General features: G+C 42.4%; 1 protein-coding gene across 1 annotated transcript in view; it reads right to left on the bottom strand.

The window, feature by feature from the left end:
* Positions 1-20,968, bottom strand: part of CDC42SE2 (CDC42 small effector 2) — a 190,112-nt gene that overhangs the window by 25,068 nt on the left and 144,076 nt on the right. The window contains exon 3 of the mRNA XM_089677155.1: positions 1,179-1,448. Within this exon, the coding sequence (XP_089533281.1) occupies positions 1,179-1,232 (54 nt within the window). The 5' untranslated portion in view covers positions 1,233-1,448. The remainder of the gene's footprint in view (positions 1-1,178; positions 1,449-20,968) is intronic.

Raw genomic sequence — 20,968 nt, forward strand, 5'->3', positions numbered from 1 at the left:
TATGTAGCTATATACCTCTTATCGATGAGCTTCTTTCTTTGTTCTTTATTTCATGATTTATGCAACTTTGTTTGTTGTAAGCATTTTGAAAATCAATAAAAAATAAATTATAAAAATAAAGATGGGACCAATCTTAAACCGAGATTGAATGCACAGCTTTCTGACAGTTAATTTTCGGCAGCACAGTGGCTAAATGGTTAAAACTTCTGCCTGGGACTACTAGGGTCATTGGTTCGAATCCCACCACCTGCCTGGAGTTTGCATGTTCTCCCTGTGTCTGCGTGGATTTCCTCCGGTTTCCTCCCACACTCCAAAGACATGCTGGTAGGTTAATTGGCTCCTATCTAAATTGGCCCTAGCATGTGTATGTATGAATGTACATTAGGGACCTTAGATTGTACGCCCCTTGAGGGTTAGGGACTGATATGAATGTACAATATATATATATATATATATATATATATATATATATATATATGTAAAAGTGCTGCATAAATTGACAGTGCTATATAAGTACCTGAAATAAATAAATAAGCCTTTTTTTTATAGTAAAGATGTCTCCATTCATGAGTGCACAGCACAGAGATTAGTGGACTGTAGTCGTCCCACAGCTGCTGGAAGTTACGGCAGTCACCTCAGTCAGAGGTGAGTCAATTGGCTTCAGGATTCTGCTGGTCAGGCATGTCACTGACAAGATACAAAACATACGCATAGGATATTGCTCTACTTTGCAAAACAGAACGTAAGCCAGCAATTGTAACATGAGAAAATGCAATATGTCGCTGACCCTGTGCAGAGGTGTTTCCTCCCTACTCGAATTTTCCTAGAAGAGACCACACTCTCTACCATTGCTGCCAAAGATAAGAGGATATACCTTTACATAAGAGAATCTATTACCAAACACCAGTGTTTTTCACAAGTCATCGGATAACAAGATTAACCGCACCGACTAAGACTTATTACTCTGTACAGGGCTGTTCCACTTCCCACCAATTGGCTTCGGGTCCCCCCTTGCCAACAGCTGTATGTCATCAGTATGGATTTCACGATTGAGTGGCAGTATTAACACATTTGCTTACAAAACCTAATTTAAAGTAAAAAGGATGCTGTGTAAACCAGTTAATGCATTTCAGCATGAAACATAACAGGTGATAAATTAACATTTGGATACTACTTACGGGCTGCGGCTGTTCTGCAATGCAGCAGTTGAAACACAACCAAAATTCACTCATTGCTAAAAGTCCAAAAGCTAGTGTGGGGTCAAAATGGTGACAGTCTCGCTGCACACAGTCCAGTGGCCAGTGGTTTTATACAGCGATGGAAATCCAATAAATATACAAGTCCTTGGAGCAAATGTCCGGTAAAGGTCAGGTGCTTAGAGAATGTATATCCAGAAAGAGCGATGCCTGCATTGATGGAAGCACGTTGAAGTCTATTCAGGTGAAAATCTGAAAAAGAACAAAAGAACACATTTATTACCATTTCAAAATTTATAAAGAAAAACTAATTTGAGCTCTCACATGTAACACCAGCAACCTTCAAATAAAATTATCAGCTCAGTAAAAGAGCTGGTTCCCCTCTTCCATTATTAACCATGTAGAAGGATAAAACAATTAGCAGCCACTCATCCTCCTCAGTCTGTCATAGATCTCAATAGTGTAAGCAGTTAAGACACAGCACGACTGCCTATCGTCTCCCAATTGCCAGAGCAATTTTATTCAATTTTCACACACAAGGTGAATTGGGCAGGAATTATAACGTAGACAGCCTTTAAAATTCTGTCAGGGGGTAGCACCAAAAGTGTCGGTGCTTGCATACAATTCGTCCATGTTTGCACTGGGGAACGAATGTCCACGCTCTACAATCCCAACCTCGGTGACCTCTCACCCGTCCTGGCCTCTGTACCTGTCATTCTGACAAGCGCATGGCCAACGTGTTTTATATAGGGGTGTGCAAAGCCTGATGGGAAATTGAGAATTTTTCGTTGCCACAGATATAGATTCTTAAAGTGGTGGTAGTTCGAATGACCTGAACTGTTCGCACGTGATGGTGATGTTACGGACACTGCCGAAAATGCTTGCCTGAATTAGGCGAAGGTAGTTCATAGGAGAGCTACTACCAGAACACTGTTGTTAGGGCTGTTTTGAATTCCCCTGATGATCTTCCAGGATTACCAAGTATTTTTTCACTTATCAAATGAATATAATTGGTGTATTTGACCAAAACCTTGGGTTCAAACATATGCAGTGTGGGAAACTACATGTGATTCGGATAGGAATCGCATTGCATTCTTTGCAGTGTGATTTGAGCCCATTCATTTTGTATGGCTCAAATCGCACCACATCCACACGAAAAAGGTGCAGGCTGCTTTTTTTTTTGCCGCACTGGAATTGGATTGCATGGGTGTTCACAATCCGATTCTGGCAATCACAGTGTTTTGCGACATGTTTTGGAGGGTCATTAACTTAACATTGACACCCGCAGCAGATTGCATGAACACAGTGCCATTTGGATGCAGTGCGGGAAACACACTGGATTTGCTGCATTTCCTGTATGTGAACCGAGGCTTAGAATTTAAATGATATTTTTTAAAAGCCTAGATCCTAGGCACCCTAGATCAAAGGATCTCTGGCTAGTAAGGGGTTTTTGGTGTTTCACATCATTAGGCAGCCCAAAGATGAATCAGTTTTTTCATTCAACTAGCAAGTTGAATGAAAAAAACCTGTCTCTATTCCCCCATCCATACATTTAAGGTGCATGGGTAATCCTCTCTGCTATGTTATAGTATTCTGACAGAGGGGAGATTTCCCTGCCATCAAAAATACACTGATCAGCACTGCCAGCTATAGCGGACAGTGCTGATCAAGGGGCAAAAAAGTAGACTTGACTTCTGTATGCTCACCCTGCCCATAGATGGAGCAAAATTCAGCCAGTCCCTGAAGAACCGACCAAATTTTGATCTGTTTATGGCCGGCTTTAGTGAATGCAATATTGTTCACATTTAAATGAACACTTTCTGGTGCTGGAAGTAAAGGCTGAATATGTATTGAGCAAATGTATGCATTTATTTTCAAAGTATACACAGAAACAATGATTTTAAAACTTTGGTTGACTACACTGATAAAGATTATTTACACGAGTCACTGCCTATTCAAGGCAAGGTGAGAGCATCTAACCCACCACCCCATTGAGCTGTACTCCCTGATCCGCACTGCAGCCTGAGTAAACTCCGCTGTCAGATAGTGTCAGTACTCCATCCCCAAGTGTGTTTTGTTCAAACTTTAATTATACTTAAAAGTACATTATAGTAGCACTTTTCCCATTCAAACAATTACAGAGTGGCATGAATCCACTGATCTACCGAAAATCGATCGGATGATATGGGTATCCACATAACATGGCTTTCAAATCCATCAGGGCACGCTTACAAGGGTGGCTAGGGCTTATCTGCCTAGATCAGTGGTCTCCACACTACGGCCCTTTGCTGTCTTTATCTGGCCCTTGAGGCACTTTTCCTCCCACTGACACCAACAATGGGTGCATATATCCAGCTACTGACATCAGCAATGGGGCCCATTGACACCTACAATGGGGCCCTATTTCTCCCACTGACACCAACAATACCTCCCACTATACCTCCCACTGACACCAATGATGAGGCACTCAAGCTGACACCAACGATAGGGCACTATTCCTCCCACTGACACCAATGATAAGGCACTCAAGCTGACACCAATGATAGGGCACTATTCCTCACACTGACACCAGCAATGGGGCACTATTCCTCCCTCTAATACCAAAGATGCATTGTTTACTTCCTCTGACACCAGGACAATTTCAACTCCCAACGGCCATAGACTGGCCCCCCTGAAGTCTGAAGGACAGTAAACTGTCCCTTTGTTTAGAAAGTTTGGAAACCCCTGGCCTAGATGGTACCAACAGCAAACACAACACATACAAAAGGACCTCCTAACTGTTTGTCAAATGCCTCTGAAAAGCAATCCACCGCAGATCATTTTTCAAACAGGCGATAAGAGCTGCTGCATGTATGAATGAGCCCTCAGGCCATACCATTAGCCCATGCAGGGACTTCTTTACCTACACAGGAATGCACAGATGTTCCATGCATCCCTGGCAGTCCCACTGATGTCAGTTGGGCCACAGCAGCTTCATGGGATATAGTGGCTTCACAGAAACAGTCTCTGTGTCCCAATGTGCCATCTGCATGGGTGCAGGTCCATGTCCCCAAATGGGACACAGCGGTTGTGTCCGTGTGGCCGCTGTGTTCCAGATGACATCATGAGGACTGCCTGCATGGGGATACACACCTCTACATCCTTGTGCGGGTCAACACGGCCCTGCATGGGTGTACTCTATGCCCAACGAAGCCTAACAGGAGATACTTATGTTTGATAAAAAAGCTATGATTTATTACTTCTTTGAAATGTCATAACAAGTGACAGATTTCATCATGGAGCAGTATGTAAATCAGAATGCAGAAACTTCACAGTTAATCATTAGCCTGTTGGACCGAGAGAACATTTGCTGTCACCGAGATGAATATGTGCTCCAAGCTGCCTTCATTTCTATGCATGTGGCACAGGCATCGTACAGTTACAGCAAGCTCAACCTGATCTAACCTCATCCTCCCAGCCAAGAATTCCCCTAACAGCCAGCTGCTGCATCTCACAAGATGAAATACCAAAGCTCAAATCAATTGAACGTCCCCGAGGAAAATTCCTTCCTAATTCTCCCATGTGATATTCTCTTACTGTGCAAACAGCAGCTTCAAACCTCTCAGCCAGTAGCTCAGGAAGATCACCCTTGCATTGGAATGATCAGATGAGGCAAGAGCAGGTGGCAGCAGTTTTAACCGCTAACTAGTTTGAGATTACCAATACACTAAGAACTAGATAGACTCAGGCCTGAACCACAGATTGTCTTGTCCCACAATGATGTCTCTGCTTCAGCGTAAACTTAGAAACTCACCAAATGGCTACCTCCACTGTAAATGGTGAAACGCACCAAGATCAGCTTTTATGGGCAGCACAGTGGCTAAGTGGTTAGCACTTCCGCCTGGCAGTACTAGGTTGGTATTCGTTGGTTCGAATCCCAACCATGGCACCACCTGCCTGGAGTTTGCATGTTCTCCCTGTGGCTGCGTGGGTTTCCTCCAGGTACTCAGGTTTCCTCCTACACTCCAAGGACATGCTGGAATGTTAATTGGCTCCTGTCTAAATTGGCCCTAGTATGTGTATGTATGAATGTGAGTTAGGGACCTTAGATTGTACGCCCCTTGAGGGTTAGGGACTGATGTGAATGTACAATATATATGTAAAGCGCTGTGTAAATTGACGGTGCTATATAAGTACCTGAAATAAAATACTACTGACATCTATCAACAACTATTGCTGTAAGTGAAAAAAAACCCAAAATAACACCAGAGTAAGCACTCTAGAAAAGAATAAGGGTCCATTCACACTGTTTGCGTTGGGATATGCTAGGCAACATTGCCCAGCACAGTTCCAAAGCAAAGACAAGGCATTTGCCTTTCTCTATATGGTGTCAGTTCACACCACTGTGTTACGGTGGTGGACACTTTAAAGTGTTACTAAACCCAGGACCCTGCATTCACTATATCTGGTCTCCCATAGTACACACAACATGGAGATGCAATTATTTTAGTAAATATAAACTGCAAAATACCTTTTCTTATCAGCAGTTAGAGCAGTCTTGTGACTTCTACCAGTGTCCAGCCGAGCACATGTTAAAGCTTGTAGGAGGAGTTTGCATTCTGCTCTAGGAGAATGCAGAAACCCTAACCTCTGTCTGGACAGTGCTGATTGGCCCTGTGCTGATCACATGCACTCTCCCAAGAAAAGAAAAAAAAGCCTCTCTAGCAATACACACCAAACTGAGCATGTGCAGAGTGTCTCAACACGATATGTCTCATTGGGAGATAAGAGGGGGGCACTGGAAGAAAGGGAGGACCAAAGAAGTCTAGATCAAACAGCCTTTTTTACACAATGCAGAGGATTAAACCCTTAGGTTCCATAGTGAGTATAAACAAGCATGCTTTACTGCATATACAGACTGATTTTACGGTTGTGGGTTTAGTAACACTTTATAAAAAAAAAAAAAAAAAAGTACTGCATGCAGTACTTTTTTCAGGGTAGCAGGCTATGGCGGAAGCCATTCCATCTCAACTCTACTTTGTGAATAGAACTTGAAAGATATGATCACCTCTTAGAACAAAAAAATGCTCTTTTTTCCTCAGGTAAAAAAATATGCATTTACTAATTTTTTCTGTCAGGCTCCTGCAGACCATCAGTGTAGTTGTCTGCCCGATATCGGCAAGCAGTTACTTCAGTCCAGGAAACTCAACGGACTACGGAAGCACTCACCAGCACCCTCACAGTTCATGAAGAACTACAAACCGTCAGCCACAAAGGCTGACAGTACTTGTAGGCATTCATTTGTGGAACTCAGTGAATGAATGATGCGGCTGTGTGGGCAGAGTCCCTCATGGCCAAGTTCTTTTTTCAAATTGTGACCGTGGGTGCGGGGAGAAGATCCCCAGCCTGTTGTCACAGGGAGGGGGGGGAAATCGGGGGAGAGCTGCAGGAGAGGGAGCATGTTACATGTTCCAACTTAAAAACTGTGAACTTATCCTTTAAAGTGGAACTCTAGCTTTATCTAGCCATAAAAATGTCCCCTCCCCACTCCTGACACCTATGCTAACCTGTGTAAAAAGGATGCACATACTTGCCTATTTTCAGCCCACTCGAGTTCAGTTATGTGATTCCCCGTGTCAGCCAGTGGTGGCTGCAGGGGAGAGCGCTCAACAATGGCTCGTAACCCTGGAGCAGTGAGGTCACCCATAGGTTCTCATGGCCTATCCATTGTTGGAGCTCCCTCCACTCCCCTGCAGCCGTGATACAATGTGCCAGGATGGACATTTTGGCAGTGTGTCCTCTCAAGGCACACCGGCAGCTGTGCGTGCAGTGCGGCTACTTGTGCGCATCAGTCCTTACTATACTGACCAGACAGTAAGGCAACAAATACAGGAGCAATGAGACAGGTATACTATCAGACTGCTGCTTGTTTCAATAAATTTCCCATCTGGTACTGTTCCAACACAAAGCATGCCTTGTCCACTTCTTAGGTATGCCTGCTAAAACGGTTGCAAAAATATTAAAGGCTAATTTAAATCTTTGCAAATAAATTATAAATGCACCTTCCATATACAGTATTGATTAATAAAAAAAGAAAGAAGTGCATTTTTTTTTTTTGCATTCGAGCCTGCAAAGCATTGCAACTGCAATAAGTGGGTTGCAGGTGCACAACATAGGTTCCGGCAGACTGTTCCTCCAGCCTCGTACAGACCTTCAGTTACGAGCTGGAAGAAGTATCAATGGACTACAAGTGTGATGACATCACCACACTTGTGCTCCTTTGAGAATAACGAGTCCCTCTAATGCAGTGGAAGCTTTTCCATTCAGATTCCCGTGATGCTGCACCGAATTTAAAAAATGACACAAGTTGTCAGATGGAAAAACCCCTAGATTTTGTAGAGTGAAGGGGGGGGGGGGGGTTGGTTTGGGATAGGGGGTCTGCAGACTGCGACCATGTTTCATGTGTCACCCTAAATATGAAGCATGGTCAGAAAGGCGAACTTATCTTTTAATTTTGTAGTACATGGAAGTCCAGTACTGCAAATCTAAAGGTGGTGAATCATTTACTAAGCAAGATGAGCCCAGATTTTATAACAGGTATCATAGTCCACTTTCTTTAGAATATGAACTTCCTCCAGGTGTATTTTGTCTACTCACAATATCCATTCGGCCGCAGATGGTGGTCTACGGGTCCTCCAATATTTTAGGATCAGACTCTTAGCTGCATTTTGTTGGTGGGGTATCACAGATTTCATATTTTTGGGAACAGACAAGAGCATATTGTGAAATAAGTTATTAAATTAACAATCTACAGCTAAAAAGGTTTTCTTAGTGAACAGTTTCATCAGGTAAGGGAAAAGGTGTCAAGGGCCAGTCCACATCTCTAGCACAATGGAACGGTCCAAGAGACCCATCTACTTAACTGCACTGTGTCTTTGTACCATCAACCGAGGAGCTTAAAATTATTTTCTGAAATATCAGTGTTATGGAAGAGGTTTTAGGTCAAGAGAAGAACTTTTTGGAACTGTGTTCTACAGATAGCTTTTGCGATAATTCCTGTTCTCAATGGGCCAAGTTTATTCTGAGGGTTTGAGTCACCACAAGTAGCAGCTTATATAGCAATAAGAGGGCCCACAAGTAACAAAAGAATATCTTTTCCATCAGGTTGAAATAATCTAGAATTTCACAATGGCTGTGGAAGGCTTTTGACAAAATTAGGAAGTTGGCTCCATTTCCTTAAATTTTAAAGGTGTGTGACTCCTGTGGTTCAAGAACTCAAGCTCACTTTGACACCTATGATAAAACCTGAGTGATCTGGCTACATTTTTAAAACCCAGATTCCTGCAGATAGCTACTACAGACGGCCTCAGATCTTATTTTACAGTAAAACATGTAATATTGTCCACCTTCTGAAATAATGGTTAATCGGCCCATTATGCAAAGGTCATATAACTGGAGACCCCAGGCATGAAAGCTAAGGTTTAGTAAAACAGCTTCAGGGGCCATACTTATTGTAAATTATCGTGTTCTGTGTGCTGGTGGCTGCTATGTTCAGTTGAAATCCTCTGCCCCCAAGAAACTCCGCCAGCGGTGATCTTCTGGCACGGCGAGGGACAATATGAGCAGCTGCACCTGTAACAGGAACTCATCAAGTGCCAACTCAGCTCACCTTTTCCTTCCCCATGCTCCGTTCATAGCATCCATACTATAGGTTCTCAAAATGAAAAGCGCCGTATGAATGGAGGATGGGTGGATAAATGAAAAGTCCACATCCTCCAATTTACAGAATGTTTTTCGTTGTTGGAATTGATTGCATGGCTTCTTTGTATGGAACAAGGCGGTGGAAAGGGCAGGCATAATCGGTACTTGATGTGTGCCTGTTACAAGTGCATCTGCTCAAATAACCCCTGTACCACTGGAAGATCACAGCTGCAAGGGTAGACTACTTCAGATTTCCACTGAACACAGCAGCTACCGGCACATTTATAGTAAGTACCAACTCTGGTGCTGTACTTTGAAAAAAAAATGTACCTTTAAACAGAGACCACTGGGAACTCAAGCACAGAGATCTAGCTAGTGGAGTCCCCATACCAGACATGAAACTTTTAGGTAGTGTAACTCTTTAGCATCTGCCAAAATCTAAACTATTGTTTTTGTGTAGAATGACCTTTCAAAGGTAAACTCTAGTGCAGCATAAAATGTATTGATTAATCCTTACCACTTTAGTGGTGCTAATCTGATTACTGACATTTATATGGTGCTGCTTTAGCAAAACTCCTTATGGCTGCTGGCATCCATATTTGAAGAATGGCCCTGACTGCGATTGAAAACCAGGCCATGTCCCCATGGTCTGAACACCACCTTCTATATTGTTTGCAGAGGAACACTGCACAGCAAGGAATCAAGTGCTGATAGAATTATAGCATGCAATGTATCAGATCTGAAAGAATGAAAGGAAATCTGTATTACGAAAGTATGGAGGTTGTCATTTCTCCTTCTGGAAACATTAGTGTCCTGGCTGTCACAATTTCAATGACATCAATACCATGATGCCCTGGGCCTGGATCAAGTACTCAATATACGAGTTCGGACTTCATATAGTGATTCTACACTAAGAAAATATGCAGGCTGCCATTTCTCCTTCTTGAAATGTTAGTGTCCTGGCTGTCATATGATTTCAATGGCTTCAATACCATGGCGCCCTGGCCTGAAACAAGTACTCAATATAGGAGCTCAGACTTCATATAGTTATCCTGTGCTAAGAAAATATGGAGGCTGCCATTTCTTCTTCTGGAAATGTTAGTGTCCTGGCTGTCATATGATTTCAATACCATGATGCCCTGGCCTGAAACAAGTATTCAATAGAGGAGCTTGGACTTCATATAGTGATCCTGTACTAAGAAAATACGGAGGCTGTAATTTCTCCTTCTGGAAATGTTGGTATCCTGGCTGTCATGATTTCAATGACTTCAATAGCATGATGCCCTGGCCTGAAACAAGTATTCAATATAGGAGCTCGGACTGCATATAGTGATCCTGTACTAAGAAAATCTGGAAGCTGCCATTTCTCCTTATGGAAATGTTAGTGTCCTGGCTGTCATATGATTTCAATGGCTTCACTACCATGATGCTCTGGCATGTTACAATAATTCAGTATAGGAGCTCAATGATTCAGAAGATGCTAAAGCTAGAGACAGCCAGGCAACTAGTGCTTTAAGAAGACATTCTGCAGTGGCAGTTCCCATAATTTTCTAAAAACAAGTTTTTTTTTAGCAAATAAAATGTATTGTATTACAACTTTGCAGCAATATGTTCACACAAATAAACTAAGAGTGTATTCTTGTCTTCTCTGCTAAGCCTAATATCCTGGTCATGTCTGATATTAGTAAATTAGGTTTGAAAAGTAAAGTGCAGTGGAATGGACAGTCATTAATATGAGGAATGATGTAAAAGATATTCTCCGTCTCCTCCCAGTCAGGTGATTTACAGAAACCGGGCACATCCTAATGACTGCAGGATCTACATTTGTAAAGCTGTGATGTCTCCTAAATAACCAGCGAGTGGCAGCATTGTTTGATGGTGCTTCGCCTTCTGTTGCAGCAATACGCATCCATTAGGATGACAGAGCACCCTGCATTCACCCATGAAAAAGACTGAGAATGAACGCATAGGACAAGAAAAGAGGACAAGACAGGTTGGGGTCTGCACAGCCATCCTACAGTGTATATGCCAGGTGAGTAGGCGCCTGGCACCATGTGCTTATACAACACATACTGAACAAATGGGATACTGGAGAAGGTGACATTTTATGTAGAAATACATAGGAAGCTTTTTCCTATAATAATGGCTCAGACTAACCATAGCTCAAATATTAACAGAGCCTATAAAAGTTAAAAAGCATTCCATTAAATCTCTGTAGGTAGAAAAGTAGAATATACTTTTCTAATGGTGGTATAAAGAAATATACCTAGTTTTGCAGAAGAACATTACCTTTTTCATGCACGTCAACATTATTATTATTATAATACAGGCTTTATATAGCGCCAACAGTTTACGCAGCACTTTACAATATAAAGGGGGTCAGTACAATTACAATACAGTTCTATACAGAAGGAATAGGACAGCCCTGTTCATGGAGTTTACAATCTAAAGAGAGGGGGAGGTGGTACAAATGGTCATAGCTGCTGTTGGAGATCTGATGGAGGTGACTCAAGTATAGTTATTAGGTGGAGGTGGGGTAGGCTTCCCCCTGAATAAATTAATTTTCAAGGATCGTCTAATGATGGACAGGGTAGAAGCAGACTGGACATACTGGGGAAGGGAGAAGCTTTGTAGAAGTCCTGGAGGCAAGGACATTGGACACACCGCTCTGCAGGATAGGATATGAATTAAAAAAAAGGCAAGATTTACTCCATTTTGGATCTACTGTCATTTTGGATCATGAAACAATTGATTCAAGGCATGAGTTCATTAAAACTGGCTGTGCAGGATAATGGTTTTCATCATCAACTTCACAGAAATGATCAGTTTTCCTGGTCATTTCAGTTGCGTAGCATTTTAAACTCACATAAATACTCACATGCCACCTGTGAACTACTGTAGAGAAACTCCTGACACCAAGATCTGCTACTGCTGTGATAAGGGTAGAGAAAGTGCACTAAGCATGGAACAAGGGAGAGCGCTCACTGTGATGCTGGGGGTGAGTGCCCAATTGCCGGAGATGGAAAATGCCGACTATGGGAGTTTTTGGCCAGGCTTCAGGAATGCTGCAAATGGCCTACAAGTATGGCAATTACATTAATAAACATTTTTCAGCTGCACTTTTTTTTTTTTTTTTTAACGTACTGGGGCCCCTTGTTTGCATAAGCAATTTTCTTGAAAAGTCAAACTTACCCTTTATGTAGGCTTATATTTTAAATGTGATATAAGAAACATTTGTACAAAGTTTACTTGAGCCTAAGGCTCAGTTCACACTATGCGGACTGGTTGCGGGTGCAGGAATCGCATCTGTCCCTGCACACACAACCACCCATATCCGAATATGCTCTAAAAAGACGCACGGGCTGCCATTCACTCTGAATGGCACCCACATGCATCTCAGCCCACAGAGCAATTGTGAGTGCGGAAACTGCAGGAAAAACGCATTGTCAAAAGATAATGCAGTGTCCCTGCAGCCACGTTTTCAAAAAGGTGCATTTACCTTTCTTGTGCGAAAACGTGGGCACGGCAGCCCACTGGTGCCCGAACAAATGCGGCCTGCAATAGTGTGAACTGTGCTAAAGCACCACCATGAAAATTTAACTTCTTATTTGAATTAAAAAAAACAAACAAAAAAACTTTTTTGACATGCAACAGTACTTAGGCACTTCTGTTCTATAATTTCAAATCTGTATATCTTCAGTGTGAGATCAGCGAAGACACATTCTACCCACTTCTGCCTATAATAAAACTTTGAGTGAGGTCTGATGATGTCAATACTGTAGTGATCATAGTTCCTCAATAAGGTCCTGCTGGTGGGAAAGCAGTACCAGAAGATCTTCATTGCAAGCATCTCCTTGTTCATACTTCATTTTGTGGATCAGTGCGTTCTCCATATCTCCTGTTGCTTCTTGATCATTAGTCCACCAGTCATTAGTTGGAGAGATCTGTCACAGAAGAAGCAAAGTCCTGCTCCTCTGTCAAGATAGTCACTTCTACACTGACAGAGTGGGTGTGTTCAGAAATTACCGGAATAAGCGTATTAATGCCTTGGAAGGGTTCAAGTTCAGTGCTTGTGTGTGCGCAGATCAGACTGTAAATATTGCTGCCTGACGTTCAGCTCCTTTCACAACACACCCTGAACTCACTTATGTCACACAGCCCATTATAAGTGTCAAATAATTCAGCTAGCATTTCACAGTTCACAGATTGCAGTAAAAAAAGTGACCTTTTTCTTGAAAATTAGCTCAACAAGCCAACAAAAGAAGCTTCATGTTAAATAGCAACAACAAAAAATAGTTTTCATCAAAGACGAATCACCTGTTTTAGTTCCCTTCAATATTTAAAAAAAATGTTTGCAGACTTGTTATTTAAGGTGAATGACCTGAAACAAGCATTTGTATAGGTGTACATGCATGTTTCAGGGCAGTGAGCAACAAACAGGTAGTATATAGATGATGACCAATGCGCGTTTGCAAGCGTTACTAAACCCAGGACCCTGCATTCACTATATCTGGTCTCCCACAGTACACACAACATGGAAATGCAATTATTTTAGTAAATATAAACTGCTAAATATCTTTTCTCATCAGCAGTTAGAGCAGTCTTGTGACTTCAGCAGAGCACTGGTTAAAGCTTGCAGGAGGAATTTTCTTTCTGCTCTAGGAGGATGTGAAACCCTTGACCCTCTGTCTGGACAGTGCTGATTGGCCCTGTGCTGATCACATGCACTCGCCCAAGAAAAAAAACAAACCTCTCTAGCAATACACACCAAACTGAGCATGTGACTACAGATTCAGTCTGTATCAGGTGGTCATTTCAACAAGGGAGGGGCAGAGAAGAAAGAATCAAACAGTCTTTTTACACAATGCAGAGGATTAACCCCTGAGGTTCCACAGCGAGTATAACAAGCATGCTTCACTGCATATACAGACTGATTTTACTGTTGTGGGTTAAGTAACACTTTAAAGATCTGCGGTATTAGCCATCAGGCTGGAGGACTCCTGATCTACCAAAGTACAACTGTTCTGACAAGTAATGTTTTGGTAATAAAAGGAAAAGCTGCAAATCTTAATGACCAAGAAAGTTTGCCAAACACTGAATGAGTGAGTATCCTCTACCTATCTGGGAAAGCATATTAGCCAAAAGAACAGCGACAGCCTGAATGAATGGACTTTGTACAATATGTATGCAAATATATGTGCTAGCTGATTTCCTTTATACACTCATACAAAGCCAAAATCTAATTTCCTAAAAAAACAACCCCTTCTCATACGCAATAATTCCTGCTTATTATGCCGACAGATCATTTGAAAGGAAATAGGAGAAACCTCTTAAAGGGCATACACCTGTCTGACTAGTCCATGCTATAGCTACAAGCAAACATTGTTTTGTACTCCTAATGGACAAGTGCACTTTAGAATAACCATGCAAAAATACCTACCTTTCTGGCAGCTGCAGCCAAGCCACTAGTATAAGTACGAGGTGGTATTGAAATGTTTTGTAACACGCCAACAGATTGCAACACAAGGCTGCATGCACAGTCACAAGGCTGCATGCACAGTCACAGGGAGCACCGGCTTTCATAAGTCAATGTGCCAAAAGACATCGTCCTGTGTACATCGGGAGCTGTGCACCTGTTGCTATTCTGACCACATGTGTTACTACGTCTGCAACGTTTTTTAGCTTTGAAAAGAGTGGGGGAAGAGAGATTGTTCTTAATTCCTGCCTATTTGGATGGTGTCAGACAAGACAGAAAGTTAGAGAAAATCTATAGATACCTCCGATGGGTAAATGAAATGGGAAGAATTACAAATACATTTTCTAATGAAACCTTACCTTATCTAAGGCTAGCCATACACTATACAATTTCCTGTCCCATTTCCGCCCAATTTTCTTTAGATTTACCTTCAACTATGTAGTACAAGAGCTTGCCTAATTGGATACAGTTGAAAGTGTTCTTAGTTTTGACCTCCTATTATATGGTTTTTGGTAAATCTAAACCAAAAATCTCAAGAAAATCGAATATTGTATGGCCAGCCTTAACTTGGAGCTTAACCCCCAGTCAAATCAAAGCCGATTTTGAAATCATGCGACTTACAGTGCATTCGCAAAATTCAATTGGAAGATTTGCCCTCTATGACTTTTCTGGGGGCAACCCAAAATTTGGAATTTTCATGAACTTTCATTTTAAATAAAAATGGTAAACAGGACAAGAGGGTGAATCTCCCTAACGGAGTCACAGAAAGCAAAAAAAAAAAAAAAAGTGACAGGTGTCCTAATCTATCTGCACTCTACCCAAAACTGAAACGTTTTGCCTTTAGACATACTTTAATTGAAATCTATTTACCCCTGGTTCACATATATGCGGCTGTCTTTTGCACGGGCACGAGAGCCCATTCATTTGAATGGACTCCCATGCCCCGTAGGGAAGAAGTCCCTGCACTTCTTCTGAAAACGCAGCCCGCACGGGAACCTCAGTTCCCAGTACGGTTGCGTTTTCCAGTGCGGGCGCCGTGCCATTAGAAATAATGGCACCCTTCCGCGGGTCCGCATTCCTCTGTGCGGGTGGTGCGGCTGGACGGATCCACAGTGGCACCACCCACACAGATGTGAACCTAGCCTCACTAAGAGTCTTGCTAAACAAGCCCATAGGTGCCTAATTGATTGAGGCCCTTCAATATAGAGCTCCTACAGCTTCTTTTTTCCATGTAACATATGCAAGATGCCAACTCACCTGCCAGTTCACATCAAGGACCAATGTAGTCATCCAATGTCATCAGCTGAAGAAAGGGAAATCTCCAACTATAGCTGCCTATCTAGTAGTGGCTGTGGGGAATTTACTACACAGAAGGGTGACAAAAAAAATCAGGTGACTTCCAGATTTAATGGAATATCCCATTCATCTGACATAGTTCACAGCTGAACAACAGTTTGTACTTCAAATATGAATACAATGTCAAATTTATGGTACAATACACACACTGTTCTATGGGAAAGTTTGACTTGTGTCATGCAAATACATTTTGTGCTTTTACGAGATAGATTATAGGGTAAATTTTCTAAAACTAGTGCACTCAGAATCTGGTTCAGCTGTGCATGGCAGCCAATCAGCTTCTAAGTTCAGCTTGCTTAACCCCTAGACGCCAAGTGCACGCAAATATGCGGCCTCTCGGCGTCTGGACCTTGATGCCAAGCGGTCGCATATTTGCGTGCCATTAGAAAATACATATGTGCTGAAAGCGTGCACCCTGCATGCTCCCAACACATATGTCAGTGACTCATGGAAAGGTCCCAATCTCCGCCATGACAGCGAATCACGGTGGTCACATGACCCTAAAACCCCGCCCGCATCCCGGCTTCTGAAACTCTTAAAGGGCCCGGGAGGTGCCGGCACAAAGGGGTTAATAAAGCTTTGGCATTAAACCCTGGAAGCTGATTGGTTTCTATGCAGAGCTGCACCAGATTCTGCACGCTCCTGGCTTAGTAAATAACTCCCAATGTGTTTTATTCTCAAATTATTGTTTTATTGGTATTATTGGAAAAATATAAATGCAGTGCATCTGAAACTGCCAATACACAAACCAAACCATCACAAAGCCTATGAAGGTGCGGTAATGGCTACAATGCCAGAACAGAATGTAAGTAGGTCAGAGGGAGGGCAGGAAATGAATCGAGTTTCTTATGTCAGATGATATGTAGATTTTGTTGCTTCAAGCTCTCTACAAATACTGAATGCATATGTAGAATGCTAATATGTTTCTATTTCTATGCATCAACCAGATGACAGAATAGCATCAAAGTGTTTTTGTTTTGTACATCACTACATAAAACCAAACCTTTTAGGCCTCATGCACACTGGGTGTTTTTAAAAAAGCAGGTAGTGTTATCTGCATAAAGTCCTGGTAAAAGAAAACATTTTTCTGCATTAGCATTTAGCTGCGTTAGCGTTTTTTAGCACAAAAAAAAAAATGTGGCTCAAAAATGCAGGCTTACCGCATTTTACTGCATTTACCAACGTTAGAGCATTTTTACAGCTCAAAAAACTAATCTTGAAACCCACTAGTTCTGTTTTTTTTTTATCCAGCCAAAAAATGCTAATTAAAGCCTATCTTTGAATGGACACATAGGGGTTTATTTATTAAAGCTGGAGAGTCCAAAATCAGACTCCCTTCTGCATAGAAACCAATCAGCTTCCAGGTTTCATTGCCAAAGCTTCATTGAACAAGCGGAGGTTAGAAGCTGATTGGTTTCTATGCAGAAGGGAGTCTGATTTTGGACTCTCCAGCTTTAGTAAATAAACCCCATAGGATAACATGCTGGGGAGTTTACCAGCTGTAGAAAAAAGCTCCAGAAGCCAGATATAGCAGCTGTAACGCCCAATGTCCATGAGGACTAAGAGTTTCTTAGTGACGAATAACAACATCCATATACAGGTATACTATTTGGCACTCAGCTGATAACACAGACTGATAAATGACCCAAGTGACTAGTGACTTGCACCTTATTCCAACTATATCATACGTTGGTCAAGCACTCTTTGACTCTTGGTAGATTCCTGCTGAAATGGCCGAAACACAAGCCGAAGGTGGCCCCATCTGCACCATTTGGCTTGACACATTTCAAATTGAAACCAGTGGGGTCAGATGAAAAAGAAACCGCCACCGCCAAAAAATGCTAATTAAAGCCTATGTATGAATGGACACATAGGATAACATGCAGGGGAGTTTACCAGCTGTAGAAAAAAGTGCCAGAAGCCAAAAACAGCAACTGTAAAAATGCCCAATGTCCATGAGGCCTAAGAGTTTCTTAGTGACAGGTAACAACATCCACATACAGGTATATTATCTGGCACTCAGCTGATAACACACACTGATAAATGACCCAAGTGACTAGTGACTTGCACCTTATTCCAACTATATCATACGTTGGTCATGCACTCTTTGAATCTTGGTAGATTCCTGCTGAAATAGTCGAAACACAAGCCGAAGGTGGCCCCATCTGCACCATTTGGCTTGACACATTTCGAATTGAAACCAGTGGGGTCAGATGAAAAAAAAAATGCCACCGCCAAAAAATGCTAATTAAAGCCCATGTATGAATGGACACATAGGATAACATGCTGGGGAGTTTACCAGCTGTAGAAAAAAGCCCCAGAAGCCAAAAATAGCAGCTGTAAAAACGCCCAATGTCCATGAGGCCTAAGGGTTTCTTAGTGACGGGTAATAACATCCACATACAGGTATACTATCTGGCACTCAGCTGATAACACAGACTGATAAATGACCCAAGTGACTAGTGACTTGCACCTTATTCCAACTATATAATATGTTGGTCATGCACTCTTTGAATCTTGGTGAATTCCTACTGAAATGGCAAAAACACAAGCCGAAGGTGGCCCCATCTGCACCATTTGGCTTGACACATTTCGACTGGAAACCAGTGGAGTCAGATGAAAAGTTGTTGGCCGATCAATGCCTGGATCCTATTAGATGCAGTCACTGTTCAGGTATACAAGCAACTGTGGGTGTTGTGGCTGCTTGAATACAACCGCCAACAGTGGATTCCTCCATCCATGCTGTGTAGTGTGAATGGCGGAATCTAATAGTACTTGCATACCCTTTCAATCCACAATATCATCAGTGGTACAACCATCATGCCAGAAGTAGGGACTGTCATTGCTAGCCTCCATCTGGAAAGTCTAGTTGTCTGGCTGCTTCTGGCTTTAGTACTTTTGAGTCCCAGACCTGAAGGAAATATTCAGTAGAGCAAAAGTACTTTATCTCTAGACTTGTTCTGGGCTGGTCACTCAGGCCAAAGCATCAACTTGCAGCTGAGCAACTAGCATGTTCCAAAGCAGAGAGTAAAAATGTTTCTAAAGTCTGAAGGTTTCTAACTTAAAGTCGATGTAATCCATTACATATACCCAGTGAAGTGACTGGCCTCAGGTGATACACAGAGATAAAACAATTCCTCCTACATAAGTTGGACCTGTTTATCTACTGCGATCTCTCCCCCTACATACATTTGAAAGTGCAGAATTTACACAGGATCTCTCAGCTCTGAAAAGCAGGGAACGGGGAGCTGAAGTTACATCAGTGAGGAGAGCTCTGAGAGCTGATTGGAGGGAAGGGACACACCCCCTTTCACCCAGCACACAGGAACAGAGCTGAGGCTGTCAATCTGCTGGAGGTCCCTCCCGTCACCTTTTTTCTCTTGGTGTCAGGAAAACTTGTCAGAAGTGACTCATGCAGATAACAGAGGAATGAGGCAACAGACAGAAATGACACTTAGGGGTGTATTTACTAATGCTGGAGAGTGCAAAATCAGGCTCAGTTCTGCATTGAAACCAATCAGCTTCTAACCTCAGCTTGTTCAATTAGGCTTTCGCAATAAAACCTGAAAGCTGATTGGTTTCTATGCAGAAGTGAACCTGGTTTTGCACTCTTCAGCTTTAGTAAATAAACACCTTAGTGTTCTGGATTGAGACAAGTACACACTATAGAGGGATATGCTTTGTTCATACATAATATCTGAGGATTACAATCACTTTAATGCATTATCTGCATTAAGGCAAAAAAAAAAAACCTTCAGTGTGCTGCTCCCCCAGACCCTCCTTATACTTCCCTTTGATCATGATACAACAATGTGCACAAGAGCAGCGGCTCTCTCCACTCTCTCTCCTTATTGGACAGAGAGGCTGCCGTTAATCACAGCCAGTGAAGAGAGAGTGGAGGTGGGGCTTAGCTGCCCTCTGTGTATCAATGGACACACTGAGCCAGCTCAGGAGTGAGCACGTACAGATGCCCCCATATCAAGAGACTTGCTATAGGGGAAGGGGGTAGGAGCGGACAGCGCTGACAGGGGACCCGAGAAGAGTAGGATCGGGGCAATGGTTTTGCACAGAGTAGGTAAGTATAACATGTTTGTTATTTTAAATAGATCAAATGAGAAGCTTCACAATCACTACAACAAAGTCAGCCTGCATATTTATCTCGTGACAGGTAACATCAGTAAATCAAGAATCTGCTTTTTACTGAAAACAATATGAACAGCACTTGGAACCATAAGGAGTTGTCAACATAAATAACATCTATATGATGAGCATTCCATTCGCCAAGAAAAGGAAACAGGAAAATATGGGAGAGGATTAAGCAAATGTGGAAAGATACTGGCACAGAAGTGTGCTCATTTCTAGGTTGCAGCCTTAAGCAGAACTCCAGATGGACTCTGTCTGCTGTATGCTTACAAAGCTGGATCTACCCATTGAAGTTATTATAAGAAGTGACATTTATTACAAACACAGACTGTACAACCACCGGTCCTGTCATGCAGAAACGCTTCGGTTCCAGTCTTCTCCTGCGTGTTTGTACCCTGTCGGTTCTTTATGTGAAGGAAGCAGCATATGAAATGTCGATGTTATCACATAAATGAACTGCAAATCTATTTCAGGATTTGAGCACTCTGAACTGCCAGCTCACTGGGGATCTTGCTTTAATGAGGCAAGTTCTAAAACTGTCACCGTAGCCAACACTTGATTCATTTTATGAGGGCAAAACCGCACATGATGTTATCGCCTGGGAGTTTACTGCACCTTCATCTTGAAGGCCATGGTGAGAAGGCTGACGTGGTGTCGCTCAGTGCGGCAGTGGGCTAAAAGCTGAACTTCAGGCAATCAGATGAAGTTCATATGCAGTATGGAAGAGGTTTTATGAATTTTTTTCCATCCAGGTCTGAGCTTTACACAGCTGTGCCAAACAGCACAAACAGGATGGGATAACACTTTCTTTGATGCAGACAGAGGTATTATCCCTCCATTTCCAGCCTGCTGATTGGACAGTGAGGCTAGTTTGACACCTGTGTGGCCATGCACGCCGCGATTTGCATGGACACCAGAGACCATTCATTTGAAAGGGTTTCTGTGCCCTGGGACACCAGAGACCATTCATTTGAAAGGGCTTCTGTGCCCCGGGACACGAGAGACCATTCATTTTAAGGGGTTTTGTGCCCCGGGACACGAGAGACCATTCATTTTAAGGGGTTTTGTGCCCCGGGACACAAGAGACCATTCATTTTAAAGGGCTTCTATGCCCCGG

Source organism: Staurois parvus, unplaced genomic scaffold (genome assembly GCF_062004578.1).
Source record: "Staurois parvus isolate SC_StPar_1 unplaced genomic scaffold, SC_StPar_1.0 ptg000178l, whole genome shotgun sequence".
NCBI classification, from domain to species: domain Eukaryota; kingdom Metazoa; phylum Chordata; class Amphibia; order Anura; family Ranidae; genus Staurois; species Staurois parvus.